The sequence below is a fragment of the Macaca nemestrina genome, chromosome 6 (genome assembly GCF_043159975.1).
Source record: "Macaca nemestrina isolate mMacNem1 chromosome 6, mMacNem.hap1, whole genome shotgun sequence".
In the NCBI taxonomy this organism is placed as follows: domain Eukaryota; kingdom Metazoa; phylum Chordata; class Mammalia; order Primates; family Cercopithecidae; genus Macaca; species Macaca nemestrina.
In genome coordinates, this window is record NC_092130.1 from 20,123,991 (window position 1) to 20,141,716 (window position 17,726).

At 48.3% G+C, this 17,726-nt stretch overlaps 1 protein-coding gene across 12 annotated transcripts in view; it reads left to right on the forward strand.

Annotated features, from left to right (window-relative positions):
- The window catches only part of LOC105482332 (cyclin J like), an 87,361-nt gene that overhangs the window by 56,199 nt on the left and 13,436 nt on the right, over positions 1–17,726 (forward strand). For all 12 annotated transcript variants that reach the window (XM_011742355.3, XM_071098118.1, XM_071098119.1 and 9 more), the window contains one exon: positions 921–1,134. In XM_011742355.3, the coding sequence (XP_011740657.2) occupies positions 921–1,134 (214 nt within the window). The remainder of the gene's footprint in view (positions 1–920; positions 1,135–17,726) is intronic.

Consider the following 17,726-nt stretch of genomic DNA (forward strand, 5'->3'; position numbering starts at 1 on the left):
CAAAAAACAGTGTCTAATCTACTTTAATTAAATGGTAAATATGAGAGATACTGCATATAAGAACATTTTTATGTTGTAAAAATCTTTGTTGGTTTGATATCTTTTACTGGTTTTTCTTGAGTTAGACAAATAAAATGAGGTAATGTGGCAGTATGTAAATTGCAAAGTAGAAGTAAAAGTCACCTAGTCACCTCCTGGGGGCGTGGGAAGTATCATGATATCTGAACTTACTTTTAGAAAAAACACGTATATGCATGTAGAGAGAAAGAAGGCAAATGTGAAAAATTAGGGAATTGAGGTGAAGGGTATTTGGGAGTTCCTTGTACCATTATTTCAACAACTTTTTTAGGTTGATTTTTTTCAAAAACCCATCCCTCGTAATCCTACCCTCAGAAAGAATTAGATGCGGATCCTGAGAGGTCACAGGTGTGCTAGGCATTTTGCATACATTTTAAATTTAGCTCTCAGCTCTTGAGGAGGAAACAAAGTTGATGGCAGGTGACCAGGGTCACACAACTTGGCTAAGTAGTGGAATCAGAATTTGGATGTGTTAATTCAGACCAGACCCTGGGGGAAAAAAGGAATTTGGACTTAGACCTCAGACCCCAAGGCCTTTATTCCTTTATGACCTTGTGTATCTCAAATAGCAAAGCTTTCCCCTGGGAAGGAATGACTGGCTTCCTCTGTCATCCTCTAGGGCCCTGATACTTTATGAGCCTGTGCTTAGTGAAAGCAGATGGGAGATAGCCCAGGAGGGGCTGCCATCCTGGGACTTGCAGGAAAACTTTAATAAGAGTATGGAGGGAGTCGCTGCCTCGCATTCAGTCAGCAGGCAGGCCCTAAGGTCCCATTTCCTGGGACGACCGAGACTCTCGGGAGGCAGCCCTGACCGTCATCCCTCCGCCCCGCCTGTCCTCCAGGAACTGAAGCTGCCCACCTTCCGAGCCCACTCCCCACTCCTGAAGAGCCGCCGGTTCTTCGTGGACATCCTGACCCTGCTGAGCAGCCACTGCCAGCTCTGCCCTGCAGCCCGGCACCTGGCCGTCTACCTGCTGGACCACTTCATGGATGGCTACAATGTCAGCACCTCCAAGCAGCTCTACACCGTGGCTGTCTCCTGCCTCCTGCTTGCAAGTAAGCGAAAACCTATGTCTTCCTCCGCGCTTGTGCGGTCTCCTCCCCCTCAGTGCGCCTGGCTGCTTCCAGATCACTTTACATTTTGAAGATCTTTGCACATCTTATATGTTCATCCTTCACTGAGCGTTTTTTAGCATCAACATTTTTAGATGCAACATTTTTTAGCATCTATAATGTACCAGACCAAGTGATAAGGATGTTAGCAGCTTGTCTCAATTAATCCACACAGTAGCCCTAGGAGACAGATACTGTTAGTGTACCCCACTTTGCAGAAGCACAGAGAGGTGAAGAAGCCGGTTTGGGGCTGCCTGGGTAGTATGTGGCAGATAAGATTTGAGCCCAGAACTGCATGGTGCCAGAACCTGTGCCCTCAACCTCCTGTCTCCTGCTTCCTGGTATGGGGGATCTAAACGTGCTAGGAGGGGAACCCTAGCAACCACTGTTCTTAGAGGTGTTTTGAAATGTGGCTGCTTGATTTGGACCTAAGCAGGACCCATTGTGTGGTCACCAGGCCTGGGCACAGCCCTCTTGGGGTTTGCACCTTCCAAACAGGCCTCACTAAAAACACAGCATAGCTTTGACCATCTGTCTGCCTGCCTTGGTGGGGATTACTGTGTTAATTCGCTGCTACTTGGATGATCTCCTTAAAACACAGTTCTGCCATGCCACCCTGCCATTTAACATCAGCCCATGGTTTACTGGCAGTCAGGATAAAGACCAACCCTTGAGTCCCTGTCTCTTTGACCTGTGCCTTTCTCCTCATCACTTCCTGGGTTCCAGCCACACTGGCCAAGTCCTTTCTTGTCATAGAGCTTTGCACATGCTGTTCCCTCTGTCTGGATTGCTGCTCCTGCCTTCCCGCTGCCCACCTGATTCTGGTTAAACATCACTCAGGCTCTATATCCCTGTGAAAACCTTCCCCCACTGCCGTCAGCAGGTGAGGCCTCCCAAGTATGCAGACCCTCAGCGTCATGTGCTTTAAATTAACAGCTACCCCCCCACCCCCATGGATAGCAGGTTTCAGGGATGGAAAGGAGCTTGGCACATAGTAAGACCTCAAAAATAATTTGTGGAGTCAATGAAACTAATGGTGCTAAGGGTCCCTCAAGAGCCAGGCCTCTCCACTTCTCTAGGTTGCCCTAATGCAGAGGAATGGAATGCCCCAGAGGCCTCAGGCTCAAAGTGGCCAGGTACAATTAGGACATTTCTTTGACATCTGGTATTTTATCCTTGACAGTCAGATTTTACATTCTCCTCTGAGATATGTTTCTGTCCTATTTCATTATTCATTTCCCCTCCCTGCCCCGCCATCCTTCATCCTGCTTGGTGCTGCAGGACTATGGCACCCACTTTCTTCTGTGGCTTTGTCTGCTTTTTGGCAGGCTGCCATAAACCCCGTGGGCACGATCACCCAGTTCCAGAAGCACAGATTTAGAGTTTTCAGAATTCTGTCTCGTTCTCCACGCTGGCATCTTTTACCTGCTGTTGTTCATGATCCCATTGGCGGCTTTAGGCTCACAGCCTCACATTTGGTGATTTTTCTCTACCTTGGGCCGACTGGACTCCCTTGTTACACATGGGAGCCAGTCTTGCTGGGTGTCCAGCCTGTCTCAGCGCCCCAAATCAACGTGCAGCTCCCTTTCATCTGTGGGGCTTGTGAAACACCTCCGGCAGTGGAGGGCACACCGGGCATCATATTTCAAGCAGCACAGGAGAAATTCACGCCACAGCCTTTGGCCTGCTGCTGTCTGTGATCTATGGGCTGCATCAAGGCCTGCTGGGGGCAGGGGACGTATATTTCCATGGGGCCATGGAAGCTCTCCCCAAGCGTCTGTCTGGGGAGCTGGGATGTGAGGCACACACTGGAGACTCCTTTGTGCTGCTGCCGCCTTGGCGGAGGGAGGGGGTGTTTCAGACGGAGAGGCAGACGCCCCCACCCACGTGTCTGAGGGCAGCACAGCCTCGGGCAGCAGGAACGATTTTTTAGGACACCTGCCGTATGCTGCAGAGACCAGAGGGAAGAAAAGTTTCCATGACAGCCTGAAATCCTATTCTTCACTCCTCCCCTCTCCCCGGGCCATTGTGGGCCACGAGGGGCGTCACCTTGCCTCACGAAGTCTGGAGATCTGCTAATTTGGTACAAAAATTCTGAGATAAGAAGAGCTGGGGTTCTTGCCCCCTCACCTGTCAATCTCAGGTTTTTAAATCTGCTTCCAGATAGATAGGAAGGCCGGGCGTGGTGGCTCACGCCTATAATCCCAACACCTTGGGAGGCAGAGGCAGGTGGATCACCTGAGGTCATGAGTTCGAGATCCGCCCAGCCAACATGATGAAACCTTGTCTCTCCTAAAAATACAAAAAAAAATTAGCCAGGCTGGGTGGATCACCTGAGGTCAGAAGTTTGAAACCAGCCTGACCAACATGGAGAAACCCCATCTCTACTAAAAATACAACATTAGCTGGGCATGGTGGCGCATGCCTGTAATCCCACTCAGGAAGCTGAGGCAGGAGAATCGTTTGAACCAGGGAGGCAGAGGTTGCGGTGAGTTGAGATCGCGCCACTGCATTCCAGCTTGGGCAACAAGAGCGAAACTCCATCTCAAAAAAAAAAAAAAAAAAAAAAAAAATTAGCCAGGCGTGATGGGCACCTATAATCCCAGCTACTCAGGAGGCTGAGGCAGGAGAATCGCTTGAACCCGGGAGGGGGAGGTTGCAGTGAGCCGAGATGGCACCACTGTACTCCAGGCTGGGCAACAAGAGCGAAACTCCATCTCAAAAAAAAAAAAAAAAAAAAAAAACAGACAGGAAGCAGAGATGGGATCTTCTCACCTACCTACAACCCCTTCTGCCCCGTCGAACAGGGCTTAGCCAGGGGCCCGTGTCTGCAGGCCACAGGAGAAGGCAGAAGAAGCGAGAGCATTTCGTCATTCCACGGTGGACGCGTGGCAGACACTCTCTGTCCCTCAGAGTTCATTGTTTGCGTCTCCTGTCTTAACACAGGATAGAACTGTACTATAAATATAGTATAGAGATCACCATACTGTAAATGAAGTTGAGCCTCCCTCTTCTTTAATCTTTCATCTTATGCAGCACCCCTCCTGCAAAGTCTTTTTGTTGTTCCTGTTTTTTAATTAAAAGGATAATTTGACAACACGGGAATCCCATGACTTCAGGTGAGTTGGCTTTGGCAGTGCCCCCGAATCACTGGCATCACAGCGGCTGTGGCTTCCTTCCTTACTGTTCTCTTTCTACATGCTGGACCCCATGCCAGGCACTTTACACACATCACATGGATCCTCACGACCAGTCTGTGCGGTCGTGCTGTCACCTGCCTCTTTTATAGGTTCAGAGAGGCCACCAAACTTGCCCAACTTGTAGTGTGGGGTTGTGTATGTGGTTTTTTTGTGTATTTTTTGTTTGTTTGTTTGTGTTTAATGAAGAAAAATACAACCAGGCGCAGTGGCTCATACCTGTAATCCCAGCACTTTGGGAGGCTTATGCGGCAGGCAGATCCCTTGAGGCCAGCAGTTCAAGACCAGCCTGGCCAACATGGAGAAACACTGTCTCTACTAAAAAAAAAAAAAAAAAAAAAAAAATTAGCTGGGTGTTGGTGGCTCGTGCCTGTAGTCCGAGCTACATGGGAGGCTGAGGCTGGAGAATTGCTTGAGCCCAGGAAGCAGAGGGTTCAGTGAGCTGAGATCATGCCACTGCCCTCCCACCTGGGTGACAGAACAAGACCCTGTCTCAGAAAAGAAAAAAAAAGAGAGAGAGAGAGAGAAAATTCATGCCACAACATAAAATTCCGGATTTTAACCATTTTAAAGTGTACAATTGAATGGTGTTTAACACCTTCACGCTCTACTTCCAGGACATTTTTATCACCTTAAAAGGAACCTTTGTACTCATTAAGCAGTCACTTGCCTTTTCTTCCTACCGCCCAGTTCTGGCAGCCACTAATCTGCTTTCTGTCTGTATGGATTCGTCTATTCTGGCTGTTTTATATAAAGGGGATTATACAATATGTGACCATTTGTGTCTAGCATTGTTCACTTCATATAGAATTTTGAAGGATCATCCACTTTGTGGCATGTATCAGTACTTCCTTCCTTTTTTTTTTTCTTTTCTTTTCTTTTTTTTTTTTTTTTGAGATGGAGTTTCGCTCTTATCGCCCAGGCGAGAGTGCAATGGCATGATGTCAGCTCATTGCAACCTCCCAGGTTCGAGCAATTCTCCTGCTTCAGCACCCCCCCACCCCCCGTCCCACCGCCCCGAGTAGCTGAGACTATAGGTGTGTGCCACTGCACCCAGCTAATTTTGTATCCTTAATAGAGACAGGGTTTCACCGTGTTGGCCAGGTTAGTCTCGAACTCCTGACCTCGGGTGATTCACCCGCCTTGGCCCCACAAAGCGCTGGGATTACAGGAGTGAGCCACCGCGCCTGGCCTTCATTTCTTTTTATGACTGAATAATATTCCATTGTATATCCCACATTGTGTTTATCCAGCCATCTGTTGATGGATGTTTAGGTTGTGTTCACCTTTTGGCTATTGTGAACAGTGCTGCAGTGAACATTCGGGTACCAGTTATATTTGAACACTGGTTTCGGATTCTTTTGGGTATATGCCTGTGGGCTGGATTACGGGTCGTGTGGTAATTTTATGTTGGAGTTTTTGAAACACCTTGGAGTTTTGCTTTTGCTTGGTGGTTGCTGCCTGGAGATGGCTGCAGTGTTGAGTCTTTGGCCCCAGGGCGTGGACCAGCCTGAGGAGGTGAGGGAGGGTTGGGGAGAAAGCCAGGAGGGCGAGAGGTGACCTTTTGCTAGGGTAGCTAGGCCTTAACTGTAAGACCTTATTATTTTGTACAGGAAGTGTGAGATACATTTTTACTTTTAAAAACCTGAAAGAATTTAGCCAGATGTGGTGGCACATGCTTGTAGTCCCAGCTCCTTGGGAGGCTGAGGTGGGAGGAACTCTTGAGCCCAGGAGGTGGAGGCTGAAGTGAGCTGAGATCTTGACACTGCACTCCAGCCTGGGCAACAGAGCCAGACTCTATCTCAGAACAAACAAACACAAAAAAACTGAAAGGTACAGAAATACCTAGTGCGAAAAATCAGTTTCTCCCCTTTGCTCACAGTCCCACTCCCACAGTTTTGTGTGAATCCTTCCAGACCTCGGCTGGGCACGGTGGCTCACGCCTGTAATCCCAGCACTTTAGGAGGCCGAGGCGGGCGGATCACTTGAGATCAGAAGTTCGAGACCAGCCTGGCCAACATGGTGAAAACCCATCTCTACTAAAAATTCCAAAAGTTAGCCAGGCACGGTAGCACACACCTGTAATCCCACCTACTCAGGAGGCTGAGGTGGAAGAATTGCTTGAACCTGGGAGGCGGAGGTTGCAGTGAGCCAAGATTGCACCACTGCACTCCAGCCGAGGCGACAGGGCAAGACTCTGTCTCAAAAAAAAAACCCAAAAAACAAAAAATCAAAAACCACAAATCCTTCCAAACCTAGATGTGTTTTCATAATTGGGAAAATAAACTTATTTTCATTTATGGGGGGAAATGAATCATAGATTACACCCCTACACACTACTCAGTGAACGAAACTGCCAGATTTCCTCTCTTCCTTCCTTTTCCATTCTTCCTTTTCCTTCCCCATCTAATTGCAGTTCCATCGTACTTTTTCTTTGCAAACGTCTGTTTTCTTTCACTGTCACTTCCAGACCCTGAGCCTGAGCCTGTCCCTGAGAAAACAAGGTTTCTCATTGGTGAATGGTTTTCCTCTGTCCTCTGAGCCCCTCCTGCCCCTGGCCCACTGCCTGTTGTCTGTGAAAAGCAGTGGAAGGTGAGGCAGATAGATCTGACTCTTACAGTGAAGTTCTGACTTCTGGTTTCTGTAGGTGGGGCCACATCCTGTGCCGACATTCGGGCTGGCCCCTGTCCTCCTCCCTAGGAGAGAGGAGAGAGAAGTGTCTGGCAGGAGGTGGGGGCATGGCCTTTCTTTCGGGGGGGTGGGAAAGCCCCCCTCTCTGGCTCTGGTCCTCCTGCAGAGCAGGGTCCCTTAGCTCTGTGAGTCAGTCATGCTGTGCTGAGCTTACCTGTGAAAAGGCCCATCTCCTTACTATAGATTGTTTTTTTTTTTTGAGGCAAGGTCTCACCCTGTCACCCAGGCTGGAGTGCAGCGGCGTGATCTTGGCTCATCGCAAGCTCTGCCTCCTGGGTTCAAGTGATTCTCGTGCTTCAGCTGGGGATTCAGTAGCCGGGATTACAGGCACATACCACCACATCCGGCTCATTTTTTAAATTTTTAGTAGAGACGGGGTTTCACCATATTGGCCAGGCTAGTCTTGAACACCTGACCTCAAACAATCTGCCTGCCTCGGCCTCCCAAAGTGCTGGGATTACAAGCATGAGCCACCGGACCAGGCCCTTACTATAGATTTTTAAAATTACGGTTATTATACTCACTTGTAAAGTGAGATCCAAAGAATAAAGTAAAAATCCTTTTCCCATCCCACTCTCCAGAGGTAACCCCTGGAAACAGTTTCTTGTGTCTTCTGATTTTGATCTGGTGTATTTTTTTGGAATTGCTCCATGGTTATACAAACACACAGTTGATTCTCATTATTCACAGATTCTGTTCTTGTGAATTTGCCTACTTGCTAAAACTCTTTTGTAGGCCGGGCGTGGTGGCTCACGCCTGTAATCCTAGCACTTTGGGAGGCCGAGGCGAGTGGATCACCTGAGATCAGAAGTTTGAGACCAGCCTGGTCAACATGGGGAAACCCCATCTCTACTTAAAATACAACAAAAATTAGCCGGGTGTGGTGGTGGGCGCCTGTAATCCCAGCTACTCGGGAGGCTGAGGGAGGAGAATGGCGTGAACCCGGGAGGCAGAGGTTGCAGTGAGCCAAGATCACACCACTGCACCACAGCCTGGATGACAGAGCAAGACTCTGTCTCAAAAAAAACAAAAACAAAAAAATTCTTTTGTAAACCTGGAATCAGTGGCAGTGCTTTTGTGGTGCTTCACAAACACGCGCAGAGCCGTGTGTCCCACGTGGATTGACCCATACCCTTACTCCAAGCTGAGATCCAGTAAGAAGCACTCTGCCTTCTTCTTTCACCTCTTACGCTGCAAACAAATGTGTTTTTAGTGGACTTAGTGCGACATTTTTCATATTTTTGTGCTTTTTGTTAGTGATTTTGATGTCAACAAGTCTCCAAGAACAGGGTTGAAGTGCTGTCTAGAGCTCCCAAGGTCAAGAAAGCTATAATATGCCTTTTAGAAAAAAGTCTCTGTTAGAGAAGCTTTGTTCAGGCAGAAGTTATAACGCTGTTGGCCATGAGTTCAATATTAATGAATTAATGTATTAAACAAATACACAACACAAAGTTATAGGCTGATCAGTTGATGAAATGTGATCAGAGGCTTGCAGGAACCTAACCTTGTACCTTCCCCTAGGAGCAGTGATTCAGTATTCACTAATTCAGTGTTCACAATGGCTTTATAGCGCATAACTGACATGAATAACAAAAATTGACTGGATATATTTCCACAGCTGGGTTACTGCTAAAGGTGCTTTCTTCATAGTATGTTAGGGAACCCCTCTTTTTCCATCAGCCCTTGTGGATTTCCTTCACTCTTTTTACTGACTGCAAAGTTCTTTGTTTTATAAACACTGTCATTTATGTAAGGATTTCTCTCTTTTTGGACAGTTAGGTTGCCATCTGTGTTTTTCACTGCTATACACAATATGACAGTGACTGGCTTTTTCCCTATATCTTTGCAAACTTACATGAGTCTGTCTGTAAGATAAATTCCCAGAGGTGGAATTGTTTTGGTCGACAGGTAGGTACAGTGAAGATTTTGATAAGTTGTGCCAAATTGCCTTACGGAAGTTTTAACTCAACCAACAGCTGATGAGATCCGTTTTCCCTAAATTTAACTTTATTTGTGGGAGGCTTTGGAACTGTTAACATCGGTGGCATAGTGGTAAGCACAGCTGCCTTCTAGAAAAACATTTATTTGACTGATTCTGTACCTAAACAATAAACTATAAAAGAACAAGCAGTGTCTCTTCTCTATCCTGGCCCCTCACCCGTGGCCACTTGGGGCTTTTCTTCTGTGCTGCCAGCCACGAGTGCCTTTGCCCTGCATTTCTCCGTTGCCCTGTCCAGGAAGCACAGACAGGGAATCCTTTCCAGACCGATTGCTTTTAGTGCTTATTAAGCCTCATGTCTTAGAGCAGATACCACTAAAAGCTGTTGCCTGCCAGGTACTTGCAGTGGGGCTTCAGGAGATTCTAGGAGAGGCCTGTCTTCCTCCCAGTAAACCAGCATCACTCCCCCTGCATCCTCCATCCCCCACTCACCCCTGCTTTGAGTACTTGGCAACTGTTGCTTCTGAAAAGCAACTTCTTTGACAACAAGGCAGGGGGCGGGATGGGGTCTCCCCATTGGAGATTTCAGAAACTTGAGAGCAGTCTTAATCCTTTTTGGTCGACAAGGATGAACGAATATGCTGCTTCCTAGCCTGGAGAAGTTAAACATATCAGCTCTCCCCAAAGCTGGGAATGCTTGAGATGCCTCCACGGCTCTAAATGTAGGCAGCAGCTGCAAATGGGGCAATATTTCCAGGTGGTCTTTTTCAAGGGTGTATTTCTTTTTTTTTTTTTTTTTTTTTTGGAGACGGAGTCTCGCTCTGTCGCCCAGGCTGGAGTGCAGTGGCCGGATCTCAGCTCACTGCAAGCTCCGCCTCCCGGGTTAACGCCATTCTCCTACCTCAGCCTCCCAAGTAGCTGGGGACTACAGGTGCCTGCCAACTCGCCCGGCTAGTTTTTTTGCATTTTTTAGTAGAGACGGGGTTTCACTGTGTTAGCCAGGATGGTCTCGATCTCCTGACCTTGTGATCTGCCCGTCTCGGCCTCCCAAAGTGCTGGGATTACAGGCTTCAGCCACCGCGCCCAGCCTCAGGGGTGTATTTCTGACGAAACATGAGATGTATTGATAGAATTAAACCTAAATCTGCAGGAAACGTGGCAGCGCCCTTGCAGGAGATAATTTAATAGCTCCCTACATCTCATGCAAGAGTGGCCAGGAGGAAACTCCATTTCCTCCCTGCCGTGGGGAGCATTTGAAATGCTTGAGCCTTTCAGTGTCTGAACATTTCAGGAATCAGAACAGGTCTTACATTTGATGTGTGCAATTAAAGTGACTATTGCTTATCTTTCTTCCGAAAGACTGCCATGACATCAGTGGCGCATCTTTAATCAGTGCCATTTGGCTGGTGGCCATGCGGCTCGGGGCAACTGGGAAGGGTGGTCTGTCACATTAGTGAGGGCCATGCTGAGCAAATCTGGGCACGGGGCTCGAATGTCACAGCACAGTGAGCGGAGGACATGGTGATTTTCCATTTCCTGTTCCCATCTCTGTAGACTGGCAGGCTTAGAGCTATTTCAGGGGAGGGATTTTGTGTAAACTCCCTGTCAGACAGCTGGCTGGGCCGGAAACTCTTAAATTGTTCAATTTGCCGTAGCAAGTTTAACACCCAGACCTGTTTGTCCAGGGCCTAACTTTCTGGGCTCTGCATGGATTTTTTTATTTTAATTTTATTTTTATTTTCCGGGAGTGAGGGTTGTATTTCAAGCTGCACGAATTAATTGAACGTGCGGTGTTCAGGAGCCCCTGATCACAGCAGCCCACCCCTCACCACCCAGGCATTTACCTATCAGTTTTGTCGGTTGTGATAGCTAGCACCGGCAGGGCACCTTTGTTTGGTTTTGAAATCCGTTTCAGACTCCAAAGAGATACGTCGACCTGTTCTATCCCATGGTGCTGAGATTAGAGATTATTTTTATGTGTGGAGCATTTGCCTCGATTTTTGAGATTTCCTTCAAGGAGTGTGTGTTGCCTCCCTCCACCTCTGAAATCTTAATTTTAATTACAAGCATTGAGGTGTCTAGACAGGAAAAGTCTCTTCTTTGTCACCGACATGGTGAGGTTTCTGGGACTTTTCTAGGGAAGTCTGACGCCTCCCGACTTGTAGGTTCTTGTACAACAGGTTCATGCTGAGATATTCTTGGACTGGAGCAGACCTACGTTCTGGAACGTTCTCTGGCAGTTATTCTGCTAGCTCTGGCTTCTAGATTCCCAGCAGCAGGGTCTTGCCTTCTGAGGAGTTTAAGGTGTTTTTTTATCAGCAGGAGAGTAACATTTGTTCCTGTAGAAAACCAGAAGATGGGAAAAACTAAAAATAACAAAATAAAAATCACTTGTAATCTCACTACATTCCTCTTTTCTGTAATCGGAACCTGGGGGCAGAGGGTAAATCCTAGCCTCAGTGGTGATGGGATAGTTAATGTTTCTTGAGTGTTTATTTTTATCTTTTTGAGGCAGGATCTCACTCTGTCACTCAGGCTGGAGTGCAGTAGCATGATCACAGCTCCTTGCACCTCAGCCTCCCAGTACCTGGGACCACAGGCGCATGCACACCACCAGGCCCTGCTTTTTTTTTTTTTTTTTTTTTTTTTTGAGACACTGTCTCACTCTGTCGCCCAGGCTGGAGTGCAGTGGCACAGTCTCGGTTCACCGCAACCTCCGCCTCCCAGGTTCCAACAATTCTTCTGTCTTAGCCTCCCGAGTAGCTGGAACTACAGGCATCCACCACCACACCCAGCTAATTTTTGTATTTTTAGGAGAGACAGGGTTTCAACATATTGGTCAGGCTGGTCTTGAACTCCTGGCCTCAAGTGATCTGCCTGCCCTGGCCTCCCAAAGTGCTGGTGTTACAGGCATGAGTCACTGTGCCCAGCCTATATGTCACACAGTGTTCTGAATTTTTTACACAGATTTACCAATTGAATCCTCAAAACAATTCTATAAGGTAGGCTGTAGTTGTATTTTCCCCAAATATCAGAGGAAGAATCCGAGGCCCAGTCAGTTAGGACACTTCCCTAAAAGCATACAGCTAGGATGTAGCTAGTAATGGGGACCCAGGTTGTCACCTTGGGGTTGACTCAGTGGCTCTGAGCCACTGTACAACTATGGCCCTTGTTGTACAGCCAGACCACGTCCTTCCTTGGCTGTGCCAGGAAGACTCAGGTCAGAACACGGAGAGATTGCTGGGAGACTCCTGGGCACGCTTCCTTCTGAGCCAGCAGAGCAGCATTTGTGCTGACGGCGATTGAAACATCAGCCCTCAGGACCAGCTCTTGTATCTGGAAGTGTCTCCCCTCTGAACCTCAAGGGCGGTACCCAAGATGGTCTCTCCTCTTCCTTCCCCCTGCTCCCCGCAGGGGTCAGAACAAAGGATCAGGGTCCCCAGGGCCCACACAGTCAGCACAGCAGCCCCCTGGACCAGAGGTAGCCCCTGGTTAGTTAGGAGTGAGCTTTCTTTAAAGCAGTGACACCAAAACCTTCGTGGCAGGAGAGAGCTGCATAACCCCTATCCTCCATACGAGGACAGAAGCACTTGTGGGACGCCGTCCCCAGATGCCAGCTATACACGTTACAAATGGCCCCCGCCCCGCAGGCCCTGCGTGTAAAGCGGAGCACAAAGGAACCAGGGATTGCCTGAGGCTGCAGTGTGACGTCATCACAGCAGTTTCTCCTTCCTGACACAGGGAAGTCCTCCCAGCAAGAAGGGAAGCCTGTGGGTGACCCAGCTGGCTGAATGCCACCTCTGACCTGGGAGGCATTTTCACAATTTCCTTCTAAAGAAAACAGCCACCCACAACCTCACCATGGTCTCTGTTTTTTTAAAATTGGGCCCAGGAATTGATTCAACCTGTTAGAAATGGGCTTGCTTTCATTCTTTCATCCATCCGTCCTTCCATCCATTCCTTGATTATTTATCAAGGCCTACTCTGTGCCAGAGACTGGAGATGCAGCCCTGCTCTTGAGAGAGGAAGGAGAGGAAGAGAGCTTTTTCTTTATTTCCTGAGGGAGGAAGGCAGCTCAGCCAGGCAGGGTACCCAGAGCCACCTTCACGCCAGGTCTACCCAGCGGACCTTGGAAGCCCAGGAATGGCTGGTGTTGGAGGCCTGTTTCTCTGGGATGTTTCCTAACTACAAGATCAGAAAGGGGCTAGAAATCTTGGATGCAGCTACAGCAGGTCCTTAAGAGCAGAGTGGGAAGGGGAGGCTACCTGGCCTCCAACTCTTATGGTCCCCACAGCTTTCTCCCTTCCTTGAGCACCACTGAAGCACTGTCTTACAGATGCAGGATTTCTAGCTTTGTCCCTGGCTTTCTCTCTCCCCCACACCAAATCTCATCCAGAAACCAAACCACCGTCATTGTATCTGTGACTGTCATTTCAGGGCTGGGTCCGAATTGAGCACAAGTTTATAAAGAGCACTGTTCTGAGCACACTAAGCCACCATGTCACCCTCACCACAATTCTATCTACTTGTCTTCTTTCCATTTCACAGATGAGGAAGCACAGGACCAAGAAGTTGTGACTTATCCCAGACCATATGGCTAGTAAGTGGCTGCCACGCTATAGAATCCAGGACAGTCATCAGAGTGTGTGCCCGGCCCGCTGCACTGCCTTACACAGTAAAAACAGCCTGCCAGAGCGTGGCGTCCTCAGAGTAGTTTCACACCCTCTCCATCAATTGCTCAAAATCTGTCTCCCCTGGTTTCTCAGAAAGACACTTATCTGCTGGGCGTATGAGCAGTGCCTTTTATTGCAAAGAGTAGGAAGCACCTTTCTTGCTTTCAATAACTGCAAGAAGTCAAAGAGGGTTTTTGTTTTTTAAAAAAAGGTCAGGCTGGGGAGCACCTACAGTACAAAAAGTTTCCTGTTAGAGAGCCACTCCTGGCCAGGCGCGGTGGCTCACGCCTGTAATCCCAGCACTTTGAGAGGCCGAGGCGGGCAGATCACGAGATCAGGAGATCGAGATCATCCTGGCTAACACGGTGAAACCCCTTTTCTACTAAAAATACAAAAAATTAGCCGGGCGTGGTGGTGGGTGCCTGTAGTCCCAGCTACTTGAGAGGCTGAGGCAGAAGAACGGTGTGAACCCGGAAGGAGGAGCTTGCAGTGAGCTGAGATTGCGCCACTGTACTCCAGCCTGGGTGACAGAGCGAGACTCCATCTCAAAAAAAAAAAAAAAAAAAAAAGCCACTCCTTTGACTTAAATGCTATCATTAGAAGAAAACAGTAAGTCCTGTTGATCATATAGCTCTTTAGTGGAAAGTCTCTGGAATTAAATTTCTAAGTAGCATAAGCAAAGGGGAGATTGAAGTCAAGAGGATTTGTGGAAGGGCCAGACGTCGTGGTGCATGCCTGTAATCCCAGCACTTTGGGAAGCTCAAGTAGGAGGATTGCTGGAGCCCAGGAGTTCAAGACCAGCCTGGGCAACAAAGTGAGACGCTATCTCTTCAACAAGTAAACAATTTTTTAAAAATCTTAAAAATTAAGAGTGTTTGTGGAGAACAGGGTTAGATGGGGTGAAGCTGAAACTAGCCTGACACCCACATCCATAGGAGTTCCTCCACCTAGATAGATACACTCATTATGGAGCTTGTAGGATTGCATATGTGACTGTATATAAGATTTCCTGCCTATAATGTAGAAAGCTCGGGACTTTGGAATCATTTATTCATTCATTTTTTAAAATACACAAAAGCTATTTGTTATTAATTTTATGCTAGAGGCTGTGCTAGGTGAACAGGATCTGTGGTGTTCTACAAGACAGATTTGGTCCCTACCCTCATGGAGCAGACAGACAGACTTTTAAATGCTGCTTTGTCCTTTACCAGCTGGGAGATTGAGGTAACTCGACCTTTCTGAGCTTCTGTTTCCATGTGGGAAACACCCCCAACCTCCCAGGGTTGTTGCCAGAATCAACTGAGAGCATCTGTTAAGGGCATAGCAAGAACAGTTCAGGGACCCCGTAGCCCACCCAATCCTACAGTAAATAGAGGTGTGGTCCAGGGGCTGCCAGCACATTTGATGCCTGCTGTGTGTCGGGCCTGGGATGCAGCAGCGAACCAAGTGCTGAACAAAGCTCTCCGCCCTCCCAGAGATCACATCCTGGTGTGTGGATTCTCTGCCTCTTGCTACCCAGTGGATTCTCTGCCTCTTGCTACCCAACTGGTTGACCTGAGAAAAGTCCCACCCTGGGGAGGGGGGACATCTGGGAAAGGTCTTGGATGCAGCACTCACTCCCCTTTCTTCCTCCCTGACGGTGAGCCTGGAAATCACCAGCAGGAGGTCAGAGTTCAAGGTCACAGTCCTGGGGAAAGGAAGCTGTAACGACTCTAGTCCACTCCATGCATTCCAGCACAGCCTGGACTGTGGAGTTGGGTAAGGGTAGGGGAGCCTTTTGTTGGGCTTTTTTCAGCTCCTTTCAGAACCTGTAAGAAAATATGTTTAGCTAACAGGACTTGAGAAGATCCGGGGTCTGGAGTGCAAAGAATACCATGTTCAATAAATAATAGAGCAGCTGCTACCATTTATAGAGCACCTCCCACATGCCCATCCTGTTACCTGGGACGCTTCTTGCGCCCTCCCTAGTGCCCTGTGAGGTGTGGGTTTCCAGGTGATTGCCCAATATCACACAAATGATACCAGGAGTGAGGATGGGAAACTGGCACTTGAGCCCCTGCCCTGCCCCTGCCCCAGGACATTCCTGCCTGTTTCTGGTGGGGACTTACCCCAGAATCCTGGCTGTCCCTCGTCACACCGGCTCCAAGGCCATAAATAAAGCTGGTAGAAGTTCTCCCTTTTCTGGGGCTACTTTTCTCCCTTCCAGGAAGGAAGAATCTGAGGGGGAAAAGCATTAGCATCAGAAAGGTCTCTATTGAGCCTGGCCCTGCCTGGGCTTCCATTCCCGGGGTGCTCCGTTGCCAGCAAAGGCTGCAAAGCTGGGAAAAAGCCCTTTCAGCCAGAACTTTCTCTTTCCTCTTCTGTCCTTGCCACCTGACTGCATAGCACTCCCCACAGGCACCTGGGAAGATAGATGTCAGGCCCCACCTGGGAAAAGGCAAGGCCTGGACACCACTGGGCGGTTCTTGATCCCTCTGAGCCGTCAGCCCCATCTTTACTTTATCACCAGCACCTGCAGGGTAGGCTGGCGGCTGCTGGAGGGGCGTGGGATAGCTATGGGGTCTCAACTTCTGATAAAATTATAGTTCTCATTCTGGGATAAAATGAGGAAGAGATTTTTTAATAGGAGAGCGGCCATTCTTGTGGAAGAATAACTTTGCCTGTTTTTAAAGGCATTGCATTTCTTTCCCCCCGCCCCGCCCCGCCCCGCCCCACCAGACAGAGTCTCGCTCTGTAGCCCAGGCTAGAATGCAGTGGTGCGATCTTGGCTCACGGCAACCTCCGCCTCCGGGGTTCAAGCAGTTCTGCCTCAGCCTCCTGAGTAGCTGGGATTACAGGCATGCACCACCACACCCAGCTGATTTTTGTATTTTAGTAGAGACAGTGTTTCACCATGTTGGCCAGGCTGGGGCATGGCGTTTCTTTTCTTTTATTTTCTTTCTTTTCTTTCTTTTCTTTCTTTTCTTTCTTTTCTTTCTTTTCTTTCTTTTCTTTCTTTTCTTTCTTTCTTTCTTTCTTTCTCTTTCTTTCTGTCTCTCTCTCTCTCTCTTTCTCTCTCTCTCTCTCTCTCTCTCTTTCTCTTTTGAGATGGAGTCTCACTCTGTTGCCCAGACTGGAGTGCAGTGGCGCGGTCTTGGCTTACTGCAACCTTTGCCGCCCAGGTTCAAGCGATTCTGCCTTAGCCTCCCGAGTAGCTGGGACACACGCCACCACACCTGGGTAATTTTTTTTATTTTTTTAGTAGAGATGGGGTTTCACTGTATTGGACAGGCTGGTCTTGAAATTCTGACCTCGTGATCCATCCACTTTGGCCTCCCAAAGTGCTGGGATTATAGGTGTGAGCCACCATGCCTGGCTGGCATTGCATTTCTTTAGGGAAGAAAAGTAGCCAGCTGTGGCTTTAAAACCTGTTTCTCTTTAGCCAGGAAACTTTGGCCTCATCTCTGAGCCTGGGTTAAGCACCTGAATGTGCAGTGCACCAGGTAGCCCTGAATGGGTCCGTCAGTAGGCATCTTGCGAGGCGTGAAGGACTTTTGGGGGGATTCATGGGGCACAGTGCAGAACACAGTCTGTCTAGTTGGGAGTGGGCCACACTCGGGGCTGGGCCACAGGAATGAGGCAATGCTGAATTTTTACAGAATCTTGTTCTGTGCTGGTTATCTTTTTGTTTAAGTTTTCGGTTTTTTTTAAAGGCAGTGTAAATGTTAATGATTGTTGGAACTGGGTAATAACATTCAAAGGACTTCATTATAATAACGTTTCTCTGTCTCTTTATGTATATTTAAAATTTTCTAAAATAAAATGGCTTTTTTTTTTTTTTTGAGATGGAGTCTTGCTCTGTCGCCCAGGCTGGAGTGCAGTGGCCGAATCTCAGCTCACTGCAAGCTCCGCCTCCCGGGTTCACGCCATTCTCCTGCTTCAGCCTCCCGAGTAGCTGGGACTACAGGCGCCCGCCACCTCGCCCAGATAGTTTTTTGTATTTTTTAGTAGAGACAGGGTTTCACTCTGTTAGCCAGGATGGTCTCGATCTCCTGA